Below are 21,162 nucleotides of genomic sequence, written 5' to 3'. Positions count from 1 at the left end.
TCCACCAGAACATCCCTTTATTGTTTATCTGTCGGAAACAATGTAAAACTCTACTAGATATTCTATGCCGTTTTAAAGGAAAAGATTACATTGGATTAGCTACTTCTTATGAAAGAAACTACAGCAATCACAGTAGAATGAGATTGGAGGGACAATTCTGAGTTACAAAAGAAATGCACACTGCAAGCAGAGAGAGTGCACATTAAATCAACACCTGTCAGATTCATTACTTTCAAATGCACAGTGACAATCCTTCCAGAAACTGTACATGATAGAATTACAGAAAATGACTTACAAAAAATTAACCAAAATTATTACATTTTGCATTTGATCATATAGCCTTCTAGGTATTCCTTAAAGTTTCCAGTATTTTGGGTGCACTTGGAAAATTGCCTAGTTGTCAAACAGAAACTAAGCAGTTACTTTGACTAAAGAGTGAAATACAAAGACTGAAACAGAAGATATCTGAAGTACTTAACTGCTCAAATTTTTACAAACTCAAAATGGGGGTGGATGGGAGGTAGTGGGGTGAAGGAGGGGGGGGGGAAAAAAAGAAAAAGTGGGGGTTCTTCATCTCAGAAGTTCATCCAATGTAGTGTTTCTGTTGTACAGCTCTTTGCTTTCAGTTCATTTCCTCAAAGTCATTATCTCCCAGCCTTTTCCACACTTGCTGGTCAACTCTAGCAGTTTTGTTGCCAAGCAACAAGAGTAACCCAAGGATCTGAAAGCATCCTCCTCCACTGTGATTTCTCAATGGCCCCAGTTTTGTTGTTTTCCTTTGAACAGGGTTTAATATTTCCTGAATTGTTCACAGGGTCTCATGGAAGAGAGTTCCATATCACTCTGTGGTCTTTAGGATACCAATTTTTTCTTTCTGCACTTATACCCCCATTCCGATGCTGCTGTAGTTCTTCTGTAGCAGAAAGACAATCGTGTTATCCAAGCTGTAAGCTTGCACTCTTTACCCTGGGAGGGGGGTGGTTTGCAGGCCGTTGTGTTTAGCATATCCCTGAGTGCAGCCATCCTGTGGGATTCTCTTCCCACTGCACTGGGATTTCCTAGGTTACCTCTGATTAAGCCCCAGAATGCATTGCCACCAGCTGTGGCGCGGCTGCGGATGCCTGAGGCCGAGTTGATTCTGGTGGATGTCTGACCTTGCTGAACCAGACTGACCTTCTGTCTTCGCATTCATACCCATGCTGTCCAACCTTCATACAGCTGAGCCAAGTTATCTAGATTAGTTGCCTCCTTAATCACAAAGTCAACCTACAAAAAAACAAAACGAACATTTAAGTATTGAAAAGTCAATTACTACTTAAAACAACTTGAGTATATTTAATGGTTTATCTACATCTCTGGTTATACATAAGAACCACTGTCAAATAATTCTATTGACAATGCATTGTCAATCACACAAATATAATTATCTGTTCAATCTATTTCTTGCAGGTATAATCACTAGAACTAGATCCCTCAGTAAACACACAATTAAAAAAAAAAAAAGTCACCTGTTCAGCAACAGACATTCTTCTGTTGGGATCCACATCTCTGCCCTCTAACTTGGCTTTGACTCGCTTCCACACACTGACCGCATACGAGTTCCTTTCTTGTACAGCTAAAAAACAGCAAACACAGACATTCAAATAAATCTGTTGCCTTTCACATGTAATATAAAATTATGTTACACCCACCACACTTCTGGAATCAGCTCTTTGCTTAATGCTTAAAACTGCCAGGTAAAAAAGGTGCAGGGAGCAAGTCCAACCACAGGCACTAGAGTTCTCGAAGCAGCCAGAGACTGGCAGGGCTACTGATGTAGTACAGAGAGTGGCAAGAGTTCTGAATAGCATTGCTTTCTAGTCACTGTACCATTTGATGATGAAAAGAACAAAATCCACATGAAAAGTGTGAGGAAAGAATGAAGGCTCCACTGAAGAGAGGGAAAGCCTTGCAAGGAAGGATTGGAAACACCCTAAAAATATTTACAAAAGTTATTTCATCAATCACAGTTCTGGTGTTTTTAATGCGCTTTTTCCATCAAACCTTCTGGGCCTTGAAGACATGTGAACACTGAGCAGATATAAAAAAAATGATGCATACCATAATCTAACCCTGGAAAAGTCAGGTATCGTGTGTGATGCCCTTAGTGGAGTTGCTCTACTCATTCAAAAACATTTATAGGTCAATATTTTAAAAAATGTAAAATGGATAACTCATCTGGCTAAAGTTAGCCAGATAAATTATCAGATGTATTCACTGCGATAGGGCTGGCAGGCTCACTGTTTTGGGTTTGTTTTTTTTTACATTTTGATCATTACTTAGCTAGCTATATTCTCTGAATATAACTGGTTAAGGGTAAAGTTATTTGGGAACATGTTCCAGGGTAACTTAATCCTGGTCACAAAAGAGCTGGCCAAATAACTTATTCCGCTAACTCTGAATATCGAAGTTAGCCAGACAAGTTATTCGGCTAACTCAACCCCACCCTAGCAAGTTATTCGGCCAACACCTCACACTTATCCAAACATTTATCTGGATAAGTGATGATGTAATTCAAAACTCAGCATTTACTCTGATATCTCAAAAGTTATCCATACTAATGCTTTTGAATATCAATTATTTACTAAACTCCAAAGGCACCATTCCCAAGTACGGTGATCTCTGTATACATTGCTTTTAAACAATGAATTTTTCTTAGTTCATAGCTACAGTATATATGTGGAAGTCACCGCACAGAACCTGGAGAAGGCAAAATAAAGAAACATAGAAATGGCGGCAGAAAAGGATCAAACATTCCACCAGGCAGTGGTGCGGAGGGGCAGCCCACCAGTACCGGGCACCTTTAGGGGCAATCGCTGAGAGAAAAAGAGACCAAAAAGACCAAAAAAATTGAAAAAACACTTCGCGCGCTGAAACTGAGAATGTTGTGAACTCAGGGATGAAGAGACCCGCCCCCCCCCGACGTCATCACGCTCAGCGGCGAGCCGGAAAACTGCCACATTCCACCAGGCGTCGCGCACCCCTTCGTGCAATCCTGTGCGCTACGCTTATTTTAATTCCCTTAAGTTTTCCTTTGTTAATTAACCTTTTTCATAGTGTTTAGTAATCCTTTGTTTATTAAATATGTTCAATGTATTTGACTTAGGAAACCTATTTTCCTGCATACTCTGTTTTTAATGTAAACCGGTATGATTTGTATCTGATACAAGAATGGCGGTATATAAAAATGCAAAATAAATAAATAAATGGTCCATCTAGTCTGCCCAGCAAGCTTATGGTAGTATCTGCTGTGCTGTGTAGGTTACCCCATGCTTATCTGTTTCCCAGACCATAAAAGCCAGGGCCCTCGGTTGCTGTTTCAATCCAATTCCCCGTTATCCCCGTGCTTATCAGTTTCCCACACTAGCCCTCGTTGATTGCTGTTGAATCCAATTCCCTGCTGTTAAAGCAGAGAGCAATGTTTGAGTTGCATCAAAGTATCAGTCTTATTGGTTAAGGGTAGTAACCATCTATACTTGTTTCCCCAGACAGTAAAAGTCGGGGCTATCAGTTGCTGAACTAATCCAATTCCCCGTTTCCCCCTGCCGTTGAAGCAGAGAGCAATGATGGAATTACATCAATAGTATCAAGGCTTATTGGTTAAGGGTAATAACCACTGCACCAAAAAGTTACTCCATGTACTCTTCTTCATTTCCATCCTTTAGCCTTAGGGATTCACAGTACTTAACCCATGTCCTTTTAAATTCTTTCACCATTTTGGTTTTCACCTCCTCCTTTGGAAGGGCATTCCACTACCCTCTGTGAAGAAATATCTTCTGGCATTGGTTCTGAGGTGTTCTCCTTGGAGTTTCATTTTGTGACTGTTAGTTCTACTGATTTCTTTCCAACGGAAAAGGTTTGACGTTTGTACATCATTCAAACTTTTTAGGAAATTGAAGGTCTGTGCTTCCTCTCTTCCAGGGTATACATATTGATATCCTTCAGTCTCTCCTCATAGGTTTTCTGATACTGACCCCAAACCATTTTGGTAGCCCTTCTTCGGACTGCCTCCATCCTATCTCTATCCCTTTTGAGATAAGGGCTCCAGAATTGAACACAATGCTCCAGGTGAGGCATCACCACCTCCATTTTCTTGCTGGTTATTCCTCCCTCTATGCAACCCAGCATTCTTCTGGCTTTAGATATCGCCTTGTCACATTGCACTGCTATCTTCAGATCGCCAGAAACTATCACTCCAAGATCCCGCTCTTGATCCATGCACATCAGCTCCCCCCCACCCCCGACTCTTTTGGATTACCACATCCCAGATGCATGACTGCACTTCTTGGCATTGAATCCCAGCTGCCAAATAGTCTACCACTCTTCAAGCCTTTGTAAATCACTTTTCATTCTCTCTACTCCTTTAAGCGTGTCCACTCTGTTGTAGATCTTGGTATCATCTACAAATAGACGAACTTTACCTTCTATCTCTTTCGCAATGTCACTCACAAAGATATTGTGGAGTGACCCAGGATCGGTAGATCCTGGGTCACTCCACGTAACACAACGCTTTCTTCAAAGTAGGTTCCATTTACTATTACACGCTGTCTCCTATCAGTCAACCAGTTTGTAATCCACTCCACCATCTTGGTGCTCACTACTATGTTCACAAGCCTCCTATGTCGAACGGTATCAAAAGCTTTGCTGAAATCCAAATAAATGTCATCAAGTGCATTTCCTCGAACCAATTCTCTAGTTACCCAATCAAAAAAAAAAATTAAAAAAAAAAAAATCAGATTTGTCTGACAGGACCATCCTGCCTTAGGTCCAGCAACTTACCTTATCCTCTCTTTCAGCAGCGTCTCCGTTAATTTTCCCCACCACCAAAGTGAGGCTAACTGGCCTGTAGTTTCCAGACTCCTCTCTGCTACCACTCTTATGAAGCAGGACCACAACCGCTCTTCTCCAATCTTGCAGTACCACTCCCGTTTCTAGGGATCTAGCTAACAGGTCATTTAGCAGACCCACCAGGACATCTCTAAGTTCTCGTAGTATCCTGGGATGTACCTCATCCAGCCCCATGGACTTGTCCACATTCAGTTTTCCTAGCTCTTCCCATACATACTCTTCTGTAAAAGGAGTTGTGTCTAACCCATTCCCTTCTATGGTTTTGTCAATCAGGTCCTTCTCCAGTATCTTCTTTAATGAACACAGAACTGAAGTATTTGTTTAATATTTCCACCATTTCATTGTTTGTCTCGGCACATTGCTCCTTGTCACCTTTCAATTTCACTATTCCACTTCAGGCTCTCATTATATATCTGAAAAATGTTGTGTTACCCCTCTCTCTCTCGGGCAATCCATTCTTCTGTTTGACCTTTTGCTTTTCTGATTTTCTCTTCATCTCCCTCATTTTCACCAGCTATTGTTCCTTGTGTTCCTCTTTTTGGGATTCTTTATACTTCCTGTACGCTGATCTTTTTGTCTTTATTTTTGCAGCCACATCCTTTGAGAACTAAATTGGTTTCTTTTGCCTTGAACTTTTGTTTACTTTTCTAACATTTATTGCCTTTGTAATAGCTCCTTTTAATTTAGCCCACTGTTCCATCTTGCTCATTTTCTCCCAGTTTTCTAGTTCTTCCTCCAGGTACATCCCCATTTCAAAGTCCATATATTTGAAATTCAAAACTCGGGTCTTCGTACGATTTCTTTGTACCTTATTCGCAATATCAAACCATACCGTCTGATGATCACTTGTACTCAGGTGGGCACCTGTCCAGACATAAACATTATCCCCATTTGTGAGTACTAGGTCCAGGATTACACCATCCCTTGTGGGATCCATTACCATTTGTTTGAGCATAGCACACTGCCTCAAGATAAAGGCTCCACCATTGTTACATTGGATAGTCCTCATTTGCTCATTTGATTTGAGACAGCACAAAATTACCAAATTATCTTGTTACCAATTATGTATCCCAGCCAGACTATATTAGAAGAACAAACCCTGGGGTGGGTGAGTAGAGGAGTAGGGTGGAAGGTAATTAAACAGTATACATGGAGTTTATAATTTTAGTTTACATGTGAGATTTTGTAGGATCTTGTAGGATCCTCTGTATATTTGAGTTTTTTTGTTTGGTTTTTTTTTAATAAATCCTCTTAACACTAATAATCAATATCAGTCAGTGCTGCAGTCTGAGCAATCCCCTCAGACACACCAACAATGCAAATATACAAAACCTTTTGGCTATATCACAGAGATTTAAGGCAGTAATATAATATATTTAGCTTGGAGCCCTTCTGGACAGGAAATAACCAGAAAAGAGACTGGCACTTACTCTGCTTTTCACAAGACTATCTGTCTACTATTGATTAGGATCAGCCCCAGCCCAAGACAAGCTGCCTACTGTTAGGTGAAGAGTTTTATTTCATTTTTTTTCCTCTTTAATTTATTTTTCCTCTTTTCCACCACTAACAACCACGTAGCACAACAGGTTGAAAAAGGGATTTGATACATTTATGGAAGATACAGAAATTAAAGGGTTATCACCCAGTGTTCTATGCACCCGGAAACCAGAACTGCTAGAAACAGGAAGGGATGGGTAATATCACATGCCCTGTTTACCTTTTCCAGTTTTAGGATCCCTAACCGCCTTCTTCGGACTACAGGCAACATTCTTGCCTGTTCCTGGAACTGTACTTGGTGGCGTGTCTGCCGATACCGCAAGATTTTTTTGCATCAGCTTTTTTGCATTCTGCGACATGACCTCAGGCTGGGTCTTCTGCCCTGTGTTGCTTCGTACTGCTATTAAAACCAAAAGGAAAAAAAAAATTAAAACAAACAAGGTGGAACACTCAAATTTAGTGTACATAATGACGTACTTAAAAAGATAACTACTAAATTAATTTGCTTTTAGAGAATTTTGCCACACCACAAATAAGTTCATAGGGAGAAACAAATTCTCAAGTGACACGACTTTCCAGAAATTACTGAAAAACAAAATTTAACTAAACTACTGCCTAATGTTTCACATGGATTTCCCCAAATCTCCATAAGTTAAATACATATGTAATGCAAAATCCAGATATTACACTTATGTTGAAGATATTTTATATTTTTTTGCAACACAAAAACTGATCTATGTTCTAGTGGTTCTAGGCAGTGCACAGATATAGGAACAGACAGAACCCTACAGTACACATACTAATTTTCTTTAATTCTACATGATTCAATCATCGAAGTAGAACATGATGCTCCCTCAAATCCATAATGAATATTAAAGGATTCCAGTCTAACCCAAAAAATGTAAAATTCTCTTGTGGATGCCCATTGCTATATGTTAAATCTTATTTGAACCACATTTTCCAAGGCTTAAGAGCCATTCTAATAATCCTCTTGACTTTTTGTTTATGCCCGTCAAGGTTGCTGTTGGAGCAACCACCACTTTTCTGTGGCACACCTGATCAGGGCTGATAGAACACTGGTTGGGAAACACTGATTCACCCTTTGTAGCACAATCTTATTTGGTAAACATCTTAAATTAAGAGATTTTATTTTAAAACAAAAAGGGATTTATCAAAGTTTTATTTCAGTTCTCCAGTGTTTTCATCCCCATTTAAAATACTGTACTTATATTTATAAATATGAAGTCATTTTTGTATTAGAGCAAATTGCTGAAAAATACCCCCTCACAAAGTCCCCAATATTTCTAATATGCTTTTTGTTCTAGAATTCAGTTGGTCAGTTACCTGCAGCAAAGCTGGGCTGATATGTAGCAGATGATGTTGGACTTGAACATTCATTAGATGCATCAGTGACCAGGGGTGATGCAAAACTCACTAGATTGTTGTAAATACTAAAAAAAAACATAATACAACACAATCATGTGTGTGTTAAAAATTATCTGTAGAAAAAAATGGTTTTACCATGCCTATAACAAAAATGTTACCTCTGACTTTGCATTTTCAGTTCTTTCAGAGTAGGAGTGATCTCTTGCAGCATCTCCACATACTCCTGACTACGCACTTGACCCATAGCCTGAACTAGAGTAAACAAGACAGTCTGGATATTGTCTTGCCACAATTTATATTCACCCAAGAACTGCCTAACACTTTTCTCATAGGGAACATCTTCACCATCTGCCAAAGCAGCCTCTTCATCCTACAACAAAGAGAAAAATTAATAAAAGAATTAAAAAAGGATAAGCTTTGGGTCTTGTCCTCAATTTTGCATAAATGTATAGCACCCAAGTCCAATGTTAAAACTTTGCAAACTGTTGAGTCAAATTAGCTTAACAATTATGCCCTCAGTCTTTTTAAATGCTTTGGAGTCCTTCCATTCATACATATAATTTCTGGATGACACACTGAACATTATTGCACTTACATTGTCACAACATTTTCCTCTCTCTTTTTTGTAGACACTTAGTCTCAGAATGTAATAGTTTTCTGTCTTGTTAATTCTATTTCAAGTCTTCATATATCATTCTGGGCTGGACCTGCATAACCTTGTCATTGCTTGAGAAACAGTTTGTCCTGGGTAGAGCATACCCAATAGCTTTTGAAAAACAGACAGCATAGAATAAAATAGCCTGTAGAGATTCCCTGTCTCCCCTTAATAGACTTATAAAGAAAACCTATTTAAAATTATATATGAAGATTCTCAGAAGTTACAGGGAAGACAGATTTTCCCTTTATTGACTGGACTGGGTGAGATGTGTTACAGATGGAAATGTTGACATTGAAAAGCACAACCAGTCTAGTTTACAACCATCTTCTTCCAAAATAAGCATCAGAAGAGTATTAAATATCCAATCAATAATACTTCTACAAAAGAACTGTTTAGACAAATCTAAAATTGAATCGCTATCTTGTTCTAAAAGGTAAATAAAACTTATAACATGAGGAATTCCCATTACCTTTTATGGTGAAGACCAAATTCAAAACTGTTTGCTCCTTTATAAGGACAGAATGCATAATCTCATCAAGATTTACTCTGCAAGGTGATTTACCTGTTACCAAATTATTTAAGTACTAGATTCTAATTAGCTAATTAATTATCCTAAAGGAAACTAGGTGCTCACTTAGTATTTCTCACACACAGATTCCGATTTAATATTTTTCCTACTTTGTATATTGCGACTCTAGAACAAAATTGTTTAATTTATACTGTAATTATTGCATAAGAAAAGACTGGTTTCAGTTAAACAAAGGTTTTATGGTAAGAACTAATAATTAAAAAAAATAGTTCAAAACTCAAAAAGTATAGCACAAACCAAGGATCAAGAAATCATAATGTGGATAACTGGCAACGGCCACGCACATGATCAGAGTTCCCGACATGAATCATCATCAGGTGAGTGCCTACTCTTGTAGAGATTTGTCAACAGCCGTTATAAATATTTCTAGCTGCATTTTAACATCCAAGGAAGAGAGGGTACTGAACAAATGTTTAAATTTTGTACCCACCAATAAGCATGACTCTTTACATTTCCACTGCACCTTTTTTCAATTCATAAGGCAGTTACAGTGAAAGGTTTATTTTGAGAAGTTCCCACCAACTACCAATGAAATGACCCTGGTAAAAAATAGATCTAAATGCTATCTTCCATTCTGTTAGATCCAGCCATTCAGACTTTGACAACTAGTATTGTGTAATTTGCAGGACTTGGAGAGCATAGAAAAATGGATGTTTTTCAATACCTCACACTAAGACATCTTGGCCATTACCAGGCTAAGAAAACATGATGATATTGTAGTAAAGGCTGCTGGATAAAGGGAGTGCTACAGTGGTCATGAGCCATGATCAATACAATGCAGAAATTTACAGACAATTGAACATCAATTTCTATTTGGAGTTGACTGAAGACCCTACATTGCAGGTTCAGGAACACATTCAAACTTTAGCAAAACGTGGATATGAGGAAGGATTCCTAACTAGGAAGGAGAGAGAGTTCCTAATTAGAGATCATCCCAGGACTCCGGTTTTGTATATATTACTAAAGATTCATAAGTCAATTAGGAATCCACCAGGGCAGCCAATAGTATCAGCAAGAGGCGCTCCTTTGGAACCCATTTCCATATTTTTGGACAGGATTTTACAACACTTAGTTCCGCAAGCTCAGTCATACATTAAGGCCATTACTAGCATGATTAGATTTCTTCAGGAGTTCTAGGTTGAACTCTATTGGCTTTTAGCCACCTTCGATATTGAATCACTGTACACAGTAATTCCTCAGGATGAAGCATTGGCCTCATTGACAGAGATCCTTAACACAAGAGGGAAGGATCAGAGGATTCCAACAGAATATATTGCTGCATTAGCAACTCTAGCATTAAGCAAGAACTATTTTGCTTTTGATGGGCAGTATTTACAAGCATGTGGCATGGCAATAGGTGCTGTGATAGCCCCCGATATTGCCAACATTCATGTGGCAGCTTTTGAATCTAAATATTTGATTGAGAACAATTGGAAAGATTGCATAAAATGTTGGAAGCGTTATATTGACGATATATTTGTCCTGTGGCAAGGGTCAGCTACATCATTAATGGACTTTTATTCTTGGTTGAATTCTCGTGGATCTTGTTTGAAATTCACTGTCAATTTTCATGAACAGGAAATTGCCTTTTTGGACATGAAGATTTTTAAAGATCAACATGTTCTCAAAACTACCATCCATAGAAAACCCAATGAATGCAACAATTTATTATCTTATGAGAGCTTCCATCCAATTAATTTTAAGAAGAATCTTCCTCTAGGACAATGTTTGCGACTACGTAGACTATGTTCAGATAAGTGAATTCAAATCTCAAGTTAAATTGATGGTAAACTGCTTTTTAGACAGAGGTTATCCTCTGTCCTGTATAAAGGTTCCCTATCGCCAAGCTTTATACAGCAATTGAGATGTACTGTTACAACCCCAAATACGTGAACAATCCGATAGACAGACCTTTGTTTTGAGACATTCCACGTTTTCTACATCAATTTGTAAATCCATTCGGAGACACTGGCCGATGCTGCAGCATACTCACACCCCCCCCCCCCCCCCCCATTTAAAGCATCAATATTGTCTGTTTTCTCAAGGGGTTGCAATGTTTGTGATCAAATTATTAATTCTTCAACATTCCAGCCCATTCCATGCGAAGACTTGACCACTACTTGTGGAGGATGTTTTTGGTGTGCACCCAAAATTCAAGAGGATCATGTTATTTCCATGTCTGGCAAAGTCTATCCTGTGATAGCTAATTCCTCTGAGTATCTTTTGTGGTATACATTTTAAGCTGCCCATGTGGTTTGTATTATATTGGTATGACTAAACAGATACTCAAGATATCTGATTGAACACAAGAGTTGTTTAAAACAGTGGTAAAATGGAGGCACCGATGGTGTCCTGGTTTTTTTTTGAACAGAAACATACGGTTGCGGATATACGGTGGGCTGTGTTAGAAACCGTGCAAGAATACTGGCGGGGGTAGGGGGGGGGGGGGAAGACAGGGCTCTTAATTTAGCACACAAAGAACAAACCTGGGTTTTCCGTATGCATACAGTGGGCCCCATTCGGTTTGAACAAGGAGATAGAATGGGCTGTGCTCACTAAATGAAATTCCTTTTGTGATTTCACGGTGTTGACAGCACGATATAGTGCATGCATGAGAGATACTATATAAGAACACTTGAAGTCAGGGCCAGTTAATTCAAAATGGCTGCATGAGAAGAAGCTAAACACATTCATGAGCTGCTGTGATCCCTATACAGGGATTCTACTAATGTGACAGTTAAGTATGATTATCACTATCTTTTGGACCGCTGAAACTTTTTTTTTTGATGAACTGTGGAGGCGCTTTGCAACCTGCCTGTTTACATATTTACATATATTTTGTTTTGTTTTTTGCACTATTTTTTCTTAGCTTCCTTTCGTTACCCCCCCCCCCCCCCACCAAGTTTGACTTCCCTGTTACAATGTAATTTTCAAACTTAACCTGTTTATTGTAAACCGACATGATGTCCACAACGAATGCCGGAATATAAAAATGTTTAAATAAAGAAAATGTTTAAATAAATAAATAAATATATTGGTTTTCAGAGAGCACAGGTTGGCGCACTGAATTTGTGATTAAGCCCCTGAAGCAGCATCCTCGAAACATGGTGCCATGCCAAGCGAATCTTGACCTGAAGCATGAATGAGCACAAATTTATCTCAAGCATGTGATTGATAAATATATTTTTAATGAGAAATTTCAAGTAAAAAAATATTAATCTGAAGAGATTTCAAATAACTCTAGTGGACCGATGATTATACATGACCGGCCAACTGGAGGAACAATTATGATTAACCAAGTAACCACTTTGGTGGTGTTTTTTGTTTTTTTTTTAACATATTTCAAATTTCAATAAAGTTATCAACAAGCATGCAAACTTGTAGCAATATATATGAGAAACCATAAGCAATAATGATTTAAAAAGGAAAAAGGAATAAATCCCAGATAATTAAGTATAATTCATCTCACATGTAATAATAAGGAATATAAGGGAGATACCAAAAAAGATAAAAAGATACCAAAAGGTAATAAGAAGCAGCACGAGATGATACAAAAATACAAATGCCTATAATCAAAAGTCAAGCAGAATTAGCCAGGGGATGTGCATCTAAATAGGAACGTAAATGTACAGGATTAAAGTATAGATGTTTAATACCAAGGTGATCAACACATTAGCAAGGAAACTGAAGAATACATTTAGCACCTAACGCCAAGACCTCGGAATGCATTGAAAGACATTTTTTCCAGCGTTCCTGAGTGGAACATGTGATATAAAGAAAAATCCAGGCTTGTTGACCAAAACAAAAAAAACAAAAAAAAAAGGGACAGTCTATATTGGAAAAAAAGATCTTAAGATCAGATCTCTATCATGAAAAAAAACAAAAGAAAGAAAGAGTCCCTCATCTGGAAATCACTACATTCATAGAGGATTCCAAAAATTCAGTCAGGTCCAAATCTGGCTCTTGATTTGGTCAGTTAAATTCAGGTCCATAGACTTAGTCATGAAAACTTTGGCAAAAATTGGCATTGCTTCTGTAGGAATTTTTAAAACTTCGGTTATAATTTTCTTAACCATATCAATCAGGGAAATGAAATTAGACTGAGGAAAGTTCAGTATCCGTACATTTAAATAGCAGATGGAATTTTCAATATTTTCCAATTTTCTGGAGTGGGAAAAATCAGATTGAACTTGCTGGTCAGATCCAGGAGTAGCTGGGACCAATTCCTGGATCCTAGCCTTATGCTTGGTATGAGGCATGATAGTATAACAAGTTGAAGAAAAATGAGGAGCTCCAAAAATCAATGTCTCTCATCAGGCAGCCACCTTGGATCCCCTCCCGCTTCAGTGTTATGATGGTCCTTAAAAAGGTAAAAGAATATTAAGCCTTTGTGTCTTGAGAAATTTGAATTTGGATACCCAAGTGTATTTTTCACAAGAACTAATAATTCTCATTATTATACAAGGGACTTACAAAATCTCTCAGCACTGTACATTACTCATCTAAATTCCTCAACTCAGTTAACTTCATCTCTTTCGACTTCCAATGCATGTAGTTTTACTTGGATTAGGGCAAAATAAATTGACATTATCCTCATTGAGATGAAGATTGAAATAATCTTTAGAATAAAAAGGAGAAGCTATTTGTTTTCAGTTTATGAAGTACTCAGAAAAGCTATTTTGCCCAAAGGATTTGGTTTTTTTTTTTAATTGCGACTTCATGAAAATCATATTTATTTATTGATTGTATTTATAATTCAACTGTTCTAATATCAGACACTGATCTATTAATTACTTGAGTATTTATGATTCTGGTTTAAGGGACTGTTTTGTCATTTAATGTTTGTTTGTTTTGATATCATTTATAGTTATCTGAATAAATTTGTACATGTGTTTTTTCAGTTTGTAACTGCTGGTGAATATGAGTTTGAGCTTCATTATTTCTATGTTAATATAGGATATACTTTTTAGAGCAATATTTTCTAGGACACAGCTGAGCTTTTTGAGGGGATTTATTTGCATATGTTAATATAAGGTTGCCATTCTTCTGGTTATTACAACTCAGGATCAACAAAAAAGTATCTTTCTTGTTACCTTCCATATTACCATACTCCTTGTCCCTCTCTGATTTAAGGATGCTACTCTTGTCATCTTGTGTGAACATACAATCACTAATTTTACTACCCTATGCAATATCAGACTCTAAAATACACAAACAAGTCTCATTTTTAGCACACTAATAACTTATTTTGTGTTGTCCTCCCCCAATGTGGGCTTTCCATCCTAACAAATTTGAGGAGACCTGCTTTTATATAGTCTCAAAAGCTATTATAAATCATCTTTGAATAATTCTTATGCAGGTCTGAATAAAAAGTTAACAGCCTACAAAGAATTAAAGATTTTTTTCCAGGACCAATGCCTTTTGATCTGTCCTCCCAACAGAGTGAAGGAAAATACACTATGGTCCAGAATGGTATATGAAGAGAAACCACAAACAAACAGTTTTGTCTGTAGGAAGACACACACAATTATAAAAATAAAATGCAGGCCATTGTGAGGGGTTGGATACATTTTCCATATCTTCATTTTGTCATGCCCTTTTATTTTAAGAAAAGCAGGGACACTCTCGGCACTTGTAAATCTTACCTTGGCCATTGCTTTAAGCAGATGCTTGACATCACCCAGTTGTCTGTTATGCCCAGTCAGCACAGTTTTGATGCTATCTACTAAATTCTGGATGGTTTCACAGATTGTCTCTACCTGCTGCTCCTTGTCTGCCTGAACTGCTCTCTGAGTGGACATATCCTGACTCAGTTGTTTGTGAGCTGAGAGAAGCCACTCAGGGCTTCCAATAGAATGTTCAACATTTGTGCTCTGAAAACAAAGAAAAAATGAATGCATATACATTACACACATCATAGTAATGGATACAAAACTAGAACAAGATCTAGAACTTGCTCATTTATTCTTTATCAAAGAGCTCCTGAAAAACTTGCTTAGTCTGCTGCTGATTTTATGAAAATACACTTTTAAATTTGGAACACACTGAATTATCCAATTAAAAACTAAGGAGATAATTTTCAAAGGAGGTACGGGCTTAAAAGTACTATATAATGTAGCAATTTTCAAAACTTCATTTATGTGCATAAATCCTTTTCAAAATTAGCTGAGAGTCTAGATACTTTCAAGTCTCCCCACATCTTGACAATCTTCAACTCCTAACTGAAGAGAAGACTATCTTTAAATGACAATTTAGTTAAATTAGTCTTCAATAAAGATACATAGAAATCAATACTCTCCTTTGGTGTAGAGGTTCAGGTTCTAGGAGTGCAGACCGCATGGCAGATCAGAAAGGAGCCAGAGCACTGGCTATATCAGTCACCTTTTGCCAAACTTTAGCAACCCATCCCATCCGATATAAAAAGGATGCTTCCCTGCTCCACTGGGCTTGCAGTGCAGAACTGCCAGCAGACTCCACCACTGTTCTCGTGGGGGATGAGGGATCTGGACCACCAGATGTCCACCCCACGGACCTCCAGACCAAGCTACTAGAAGGGTCACCAACCCCCTGCTTGTCCACCTCAAACCAGGGGGATGGCCCCACCAGGACCTCACAATCCCCTGGGAGTTCTCGCCCAGCTACTTTACCAGCTCTTCTAAGTCCTCACCAAAAAGTAGCTTCCCCATAAATGGTAACACGCCAAGCTGAGACTTAGACCAAACATCCTCTGACTAGTTTGGCAACTAAAGGAGCCGGCTGGCCGAGACCGCAGACATCCTACTCCTGGAGGAAGTGCGGAGATAGTCATACAATGAGTCTGCTCCATAGACCATCACAGCTTCCCGCCGCTCGGCCTGCTTGGACTCTGCTGCTGACATTACCGCACCCAAAGCAAACCAGCCCGAAGCATAAAGCTGCTGTATACTGCGCTCGAAAACCCAGGGCAGACACCTCAAAAATCTTTTTGAGATGGGCCTCTAGCTTCCTATTTTGCAGATCCTTAAACAAAGCAGAACCAGCCGAAAACGGAGGCATCCACCTTCAGCAGTTGCAATTAATCCAATGTGTCCTCCAGCAAGAGATACAGTTATCCATAGCTCCGCCCACCTTTAAGGCTGCGTCTGGAGAGTCTCACACTCTCGAAACACCAGCTTCTTCACCGACATTAAAAGGAAAGGCCTTCTTCGGATCTCTTAAGCATCCTGCAGTTTCTTTATTCCAAGCTCCTTCAGGACACAAGGAATCAGAAGCCATTGCTCTTCTCTGTGAAACAGAGGAACCTTCGGATCATCTCCTTCCATAGTAGGGGTTTGACTGTCCCTCATCCAGATCCAGATGGTCCGGAGGAATATTCGCCCCCCTGGGGTACCTCCACCATTTAATTCTCCCGACAGCTCATGTGTGTCCATGGAGTGGGTGGTTTGACTTAGGACTTGCCGAACCCTGGTCGACCCACCTGGTTGCGTCTTTTGGACCGCTTGCTAGGGACCCTGATGCTGCAGACCCCAGCTTCTGGAAAATCTGCGTCCCGTGGCCTGACAAGTTATGCTTGAGAAGAAGCAGCAGAAGAAGTCAGGAGAAAAAGCAGCGGTATCCTCAGAATACTGACCCAGGAGGTCCTCAAGTGTTTCTTTTTTAAATCAAACTTTAAAAATAAAAAAGTACAAAGTGTTTCCCTTTCTCTTTCCATCGGTGCTCTTTAGCGGTGTGGCAGGGGGATTTGCAGGCAGCTCGGTGGGGGGATCCGTTCCTCTTCATATTTCTTTTTCCAGCGGTGGCCATTTTCACGTGGCAGCAGACCGCCAGGGGGCCATGCTGCGCGGCAGTTACTGTGCAGCCTGTGGAGAGGTGTGAGCGGCTCTCTCTCAAAGCGGAGTCTGTTCCTGATGCCGCCAGGGGGAGAGGGCAGTTCGGGGACAGCATAGAGACCAGTGGAAAGGCATTGGGGCACCCGTGAGGTCCGCAAGGGTTGCCGATGCATGTGATGGCATCTTCCCGTTTTTAGCAGGAAAAGTCTGGACTGATCTGGATACGTACAGGGAACAAGGCTGACAGTGCAAGGCTGAAGGTTAACTTAAAGTGCCTGCTACCCTTGCACCAGCTTTAGTTCCTACTTTTAAATAAAACAAACCTCTTGAATTTTAAGCACAATGGTGACTAAAGAGCCTTCACATGAACATGTTCTTCAATCACCTTCTTTCTCATCCGTGCAAAGTATGGATAAACTATACTCACCACTCTCTTCAGTAGTCGCAGCTCTAATTCAGACACTGAACTGTTGAACTGTGATGCAAATGAGCACATTTGTTGACAGCGTTTGATAAGTTCAAACAAACCAGCATCTAGGTTTAAAGTTTCTGCAGTTCTGGTGCGTAAGCTTTCAAAGTGAATGATATTGCTACAGAGAAAAGTAACCTAAGACATGAGAGAGAAGATGTAAAACCTGCAGGTCAGATTCAACTGATTCAATAACTAAATTCAATTAAACAGCAGGAAAAAAGCATGGCATCTAAGCTGGTACAAATTTTTAACCTGGGTTCATATTCAGAACAAGATTTGGGCGAATAACCTAGATATGGAAGGAACAATTATTTATATCACACATTAGGTGCAACAAGTTAATCCATTGATGAGAAAAGTTACTGGATATTTTTATCATATATTTTGATAGCAGCTCAGATATGGCACCTTTTTGTCACTTTCATATTTGCTAGTAACTGTGTGCCAGAAATTCATTATAGTCTGAACAAAATGTTCTCCTGTTATCTCTGGTTCTATTGCCAAATATTGGTATTTTTTTTAAACTACTGCAGCTACGCACAATCCCCCAAACAGCATGCAATAATGCAACTCTTTACTGCTCAGTGTCTCAATATATTCCACTTTCAGATTTAAAAGTCAATCACTTTTTTGTAAATGTAAATATTCACCTTTTAGACCAATGTTTCATGCTTTGTCATGAATTTATAAAAATAAGTTCAACATAAATTTAGCAACTCTAAGCAGAAAACAAATCAATCATTACAAACCTGGTTTGTTCTTTGACTTTCCTTAAGGACAAGGTTCCTCCTTTCTGTGATTGTAGTCTCAAAATCTTGCAGGACTGGTGCCAAAGCAGGATTAGCTCCTCCTGCCCATTTCAGACGTTGCTCGATGCTTGCTTCTAGCCCTGATAGTTTTTCCTGCAGCATTAAAAAAAAAGGGTTTGGTACACTTCTGAAAATTCATGCCTTGGTAGCACTAACCCTCTGCTCAGCTTTATCCCAGAGCAGCTTCGTGATGGGGATTAGCAAAATATCACAAATATGGCTCTCAGAAAAAGCTTCAGATTAGACAGAAAACAGTTTAGATATCATCACTAAAAAGGATTTGTCTGGCTAACTTTGGAAGTTAGCCAGGCAAATCCCAAGTTTTGGTGTTTGTGGTTGTTTTAAATGATAGGTTACAGATTATTAGTAGCAGGTTTGCAATTTCATGTCAGAGTTCTGAAAGAACTGGTATGAATACCATCTGGTCCTGGTGACTTGTTACTCTTTGTCAATTTGATCTATTACATCCTGCAGTTTGACAGCAAGTTGCTATAATTTCTCAGAATCACCACCAAAAAATGTTTCTAACATGGGTATGTCCCCATTATCTTCCACAGTAAAGACCGATGAAAAGGAGAAATTCCTTGCATCCTGCTACACCAGACCTGACGCCATATTACACTTTGAGCATTTCTGGAAATTAGTCTCAAGTTTATTGTAACCAAGACACATTTTGATAATGTGCCTTTTGATGCCCCTGAGAAAGGAATTCTTCCGAAACATGAGCCATGTCGGGCAGGCAAATCTTACATTATAAATGAGATAAATGCCTTTGGTTTTCTAAGCTATTTTATAGCTACATAAATATATTTTACATCAATGCTTAAAAGTTTATAATGAGACCTATGATTATAATATTTAATGTCCCTTCGGAAGGGGGAAATATATGGTACCTTACCTGAACTGTTGCAACTGAAGTTTCAATCTGGCTGAGCGTGTGCAGTTTCTTTTTCATATTGGCTAAAATAGCAGAACGAGGTGGAGGAGTGACAGACAAGGTCTGTGGTCTGCTGATTAGGAGATCTTCATGTTGCCACTTGTTCAGGGACAAAAATAAAATTTAAGAAATACATTTCATACAGGTCTCTGAAGGATTTAAATCCATGCACATTGAATTATATATAAATGTTGAAAAGCTAATTTTTAAGAGGATGTGGTAGACATTTAAAGTATTTAAGAAGTGAAATCTTTCAGGAGAACTTGGATTCTTCCCACAAGAGAACACTTTTTAAAATAGCTACCCAATACCTCAGTTATAACACAAAAGGAGAAAACCTCTTGTGAGCTAATTTCAATTCCTTGAGTCCAGCCAGACACATAGATGCTCTTCTACCAGCAGATTGAGAAACAGAACAGGCATGTTGACATTACCCCAAATAGGGGTCTGCTAGTATTCTTTGTAACAAGCTTAAAAAAAAAAATTGGTAGTTAACAACTTGCCATATGCCCTCTAAACATTTCTCCTTCCTCTTCATCTAGCCCAACCAGTCCAGGGCATGTGAAGTACCCAAGCTATCCTTCAGACTAGGTTGGAAACTGTCATTCCTGCTCTTAAAATGCTCAAGTCAAAAGCAACATCCTCCCTAGCTTGAACATCCAGACAGTAATACTTTTTTTTGGGGGGGGGGGGGGGGGGGGGGGGGGGGGAAGTGGCCCTAAGTAGCTGCTCTGCAAATCTCTGCTGGTGACACCAGTCAGAGCTCCACTCTTGATGCCTGTACCCTAGTAGAATGCGCATGAAGAACCCGGGCAGCGGCAAACCCTTAGTGATGTATGATGAGCTGATCACCTCATTAATCCACCTGGCTTTCAAAGCCACTTAACCATGCTAAGGGCCACTGAAAAAAAAATACAAATATCTTATCAGACTTTCTAAATGGATTAGTCACCTTCAGATACCAGAAAAAAGCCTCTGCTAACATCCAACTGATGAAGCTCATTACAGTCCTTCAGGCATTAACTCTCGTGAAGAAAGGCAGAAAAACTCTCATTAAGATGAAACAGACACCACCCTTAGGCAAGAATGCAGGAACCATGCAGGTAAGAGACTCTTCCAAGAATGGCTCTACATGAAAGGGCCTCCAACTCTGAATATACCTAGCTGAACAGACCACTACCAAAAAGTCCAAGAATCACATCCTTAACTAAGACGCTCTTGAAAAGCTTGAAGGAGTCAGGCACAAGTATTGTATTAAGATCCAAAAAAGGAACCAACTTTTTCTTGGACTGGGGGGGACCAAATATGTTTGCCTCCCCTTAGAAAACAGCAATATCTGAGCAATCTGCCCATAATGTCACCCCTGTCGCCTACACCTTGAGAGAATTCAATGCCAAATCTTTATCTAGGCCATTTTGCAAAACCATCAAAATTGAAACCACTGATGCTCTTTAGATAAAGCGAATATAGGTTATTTTGAAATAAGATCCTTAGAAGAACCATGTAGCATCTTTGCTTTTCTTTACTCTATGACCATTTCTATTTTTTTTATTTTTACTTCTCTAGGTTTACTTGGTTTTATTATTTTAGTTCACCCCTATAGAGGTGGAGCACATATCACAGAGTTTGTTTTATAAGATCCCATAATTTACTTTTTGAAATGTATTAGAATATAATGTCTGAACTTCGTGGTAAGTTAACTTTACTTAAATTACTGTGGCCCTGAATGATATATATTGTTACTAACTGTACTGATATTAAGTATAATTGATATATGCAGTTGGGAAGGGGGGTTATTGCAGGGGGTTTATCATCTGCAATATGCTTTTGTCAGTAATCTGCTAGTTATGATATTGAGACCCATGAAACACTTACTCATTCTTTTATTTTTCTTTAATATTTAGTTATAAGGTATTATACGAGAAATCTGTGATGTCACTACTGGCTATAGCACTATGTTAGGTTTTGTTAGTTGGATATTTGGTCATGAATTATGGTACACATGTTTGTATGTTGGAGAAAGCCAATAATAAAAACATTGTTACTTGAAGAAAAAAAGAACAAACCACTGAAACCTTTGCCAAAGAGATTCCTTTTTTGGTACATGACACCTCAAAGA

The 21,162-nt window shown here is 38.9% G+C and overlaps 1 protein-coding gene across 5 annotated transcripts in view; it reads right to left on the bottom strand.

The window, feature by feature from the left end:
- SMG1 (SMG1 nonsense mediated mRNA decay associated PI3K related kinase) overlaps positions 1 to 21,162 on the bottom strand; it is a 147,049-nt gene continuing 125,887 nt past the window's right edge. For all 5 annotated transcript variants that reach the window (XM_029576036.1, XM_029576040.1, XM_029576038.1 and 2 more), the window contains 9 exons: positions 19,005 to 19,142; positions 18,047 to 18,199; positions 17,253 to 17,432; positions 14,663 to 14,890; positions 7,929 to 8,140; positions 7,729 to 7,835; positions 6,605 to 6,784; positions 1,509 to 1,615; positions 1 to 1,266 (listed from right to left, as the gene is read on the bottom strand). In XM_029576036.1, the coding sequence (XP_029431896.1) occupies positions 1,189 to 1,266; positions 1,509 to 1,615; positions 6,605 to 6,784; positions 7,729 to 7,835; positions 7,929 to 8,140; positions 14,663 to 14,890; positions 17,253 to 17,432; positions 18,047 to 18,199; positions 19,005 to 19,142 (1,383 nt within the window). In that variant the 3' untranslated portion in view covers positions 1 to 1,188. The remainder of the gene's footprint in view (positions 1,267 to 1,508; positions 1,616 to 6,604; positions 6,785 to 7,728; positions 7,836 to 7,928; positions 8,141 to 14,662; positions 14,891 to 17,252; positions 17,433 to 18,046; positions 18,200 to 19,004; positions 19,143 to 21,162) is intronic.

This window comes from Rhinatrema bivittatum, chromosome 14 (assembly GCF_901001135.1).
Source record: "Rhinatrema bivittatum chromosome 14, aRhiBiv1.1, whole genome shotgun sequence".
In the NCBI taxonomy this organism is placed as follows: domain Eukaryota; kingdom Metazoa; phylum Chordata; class Amphibia; order Gymnophiona; family Rhinatrematidae; genus Rhinatrema; species Rhinatrema bivittatum.
The sequence above is the reverse complement of the archived record's forward strand: the minus strand, read 5'-3'. Positions and strand labels throughout refer to the sequence as shown.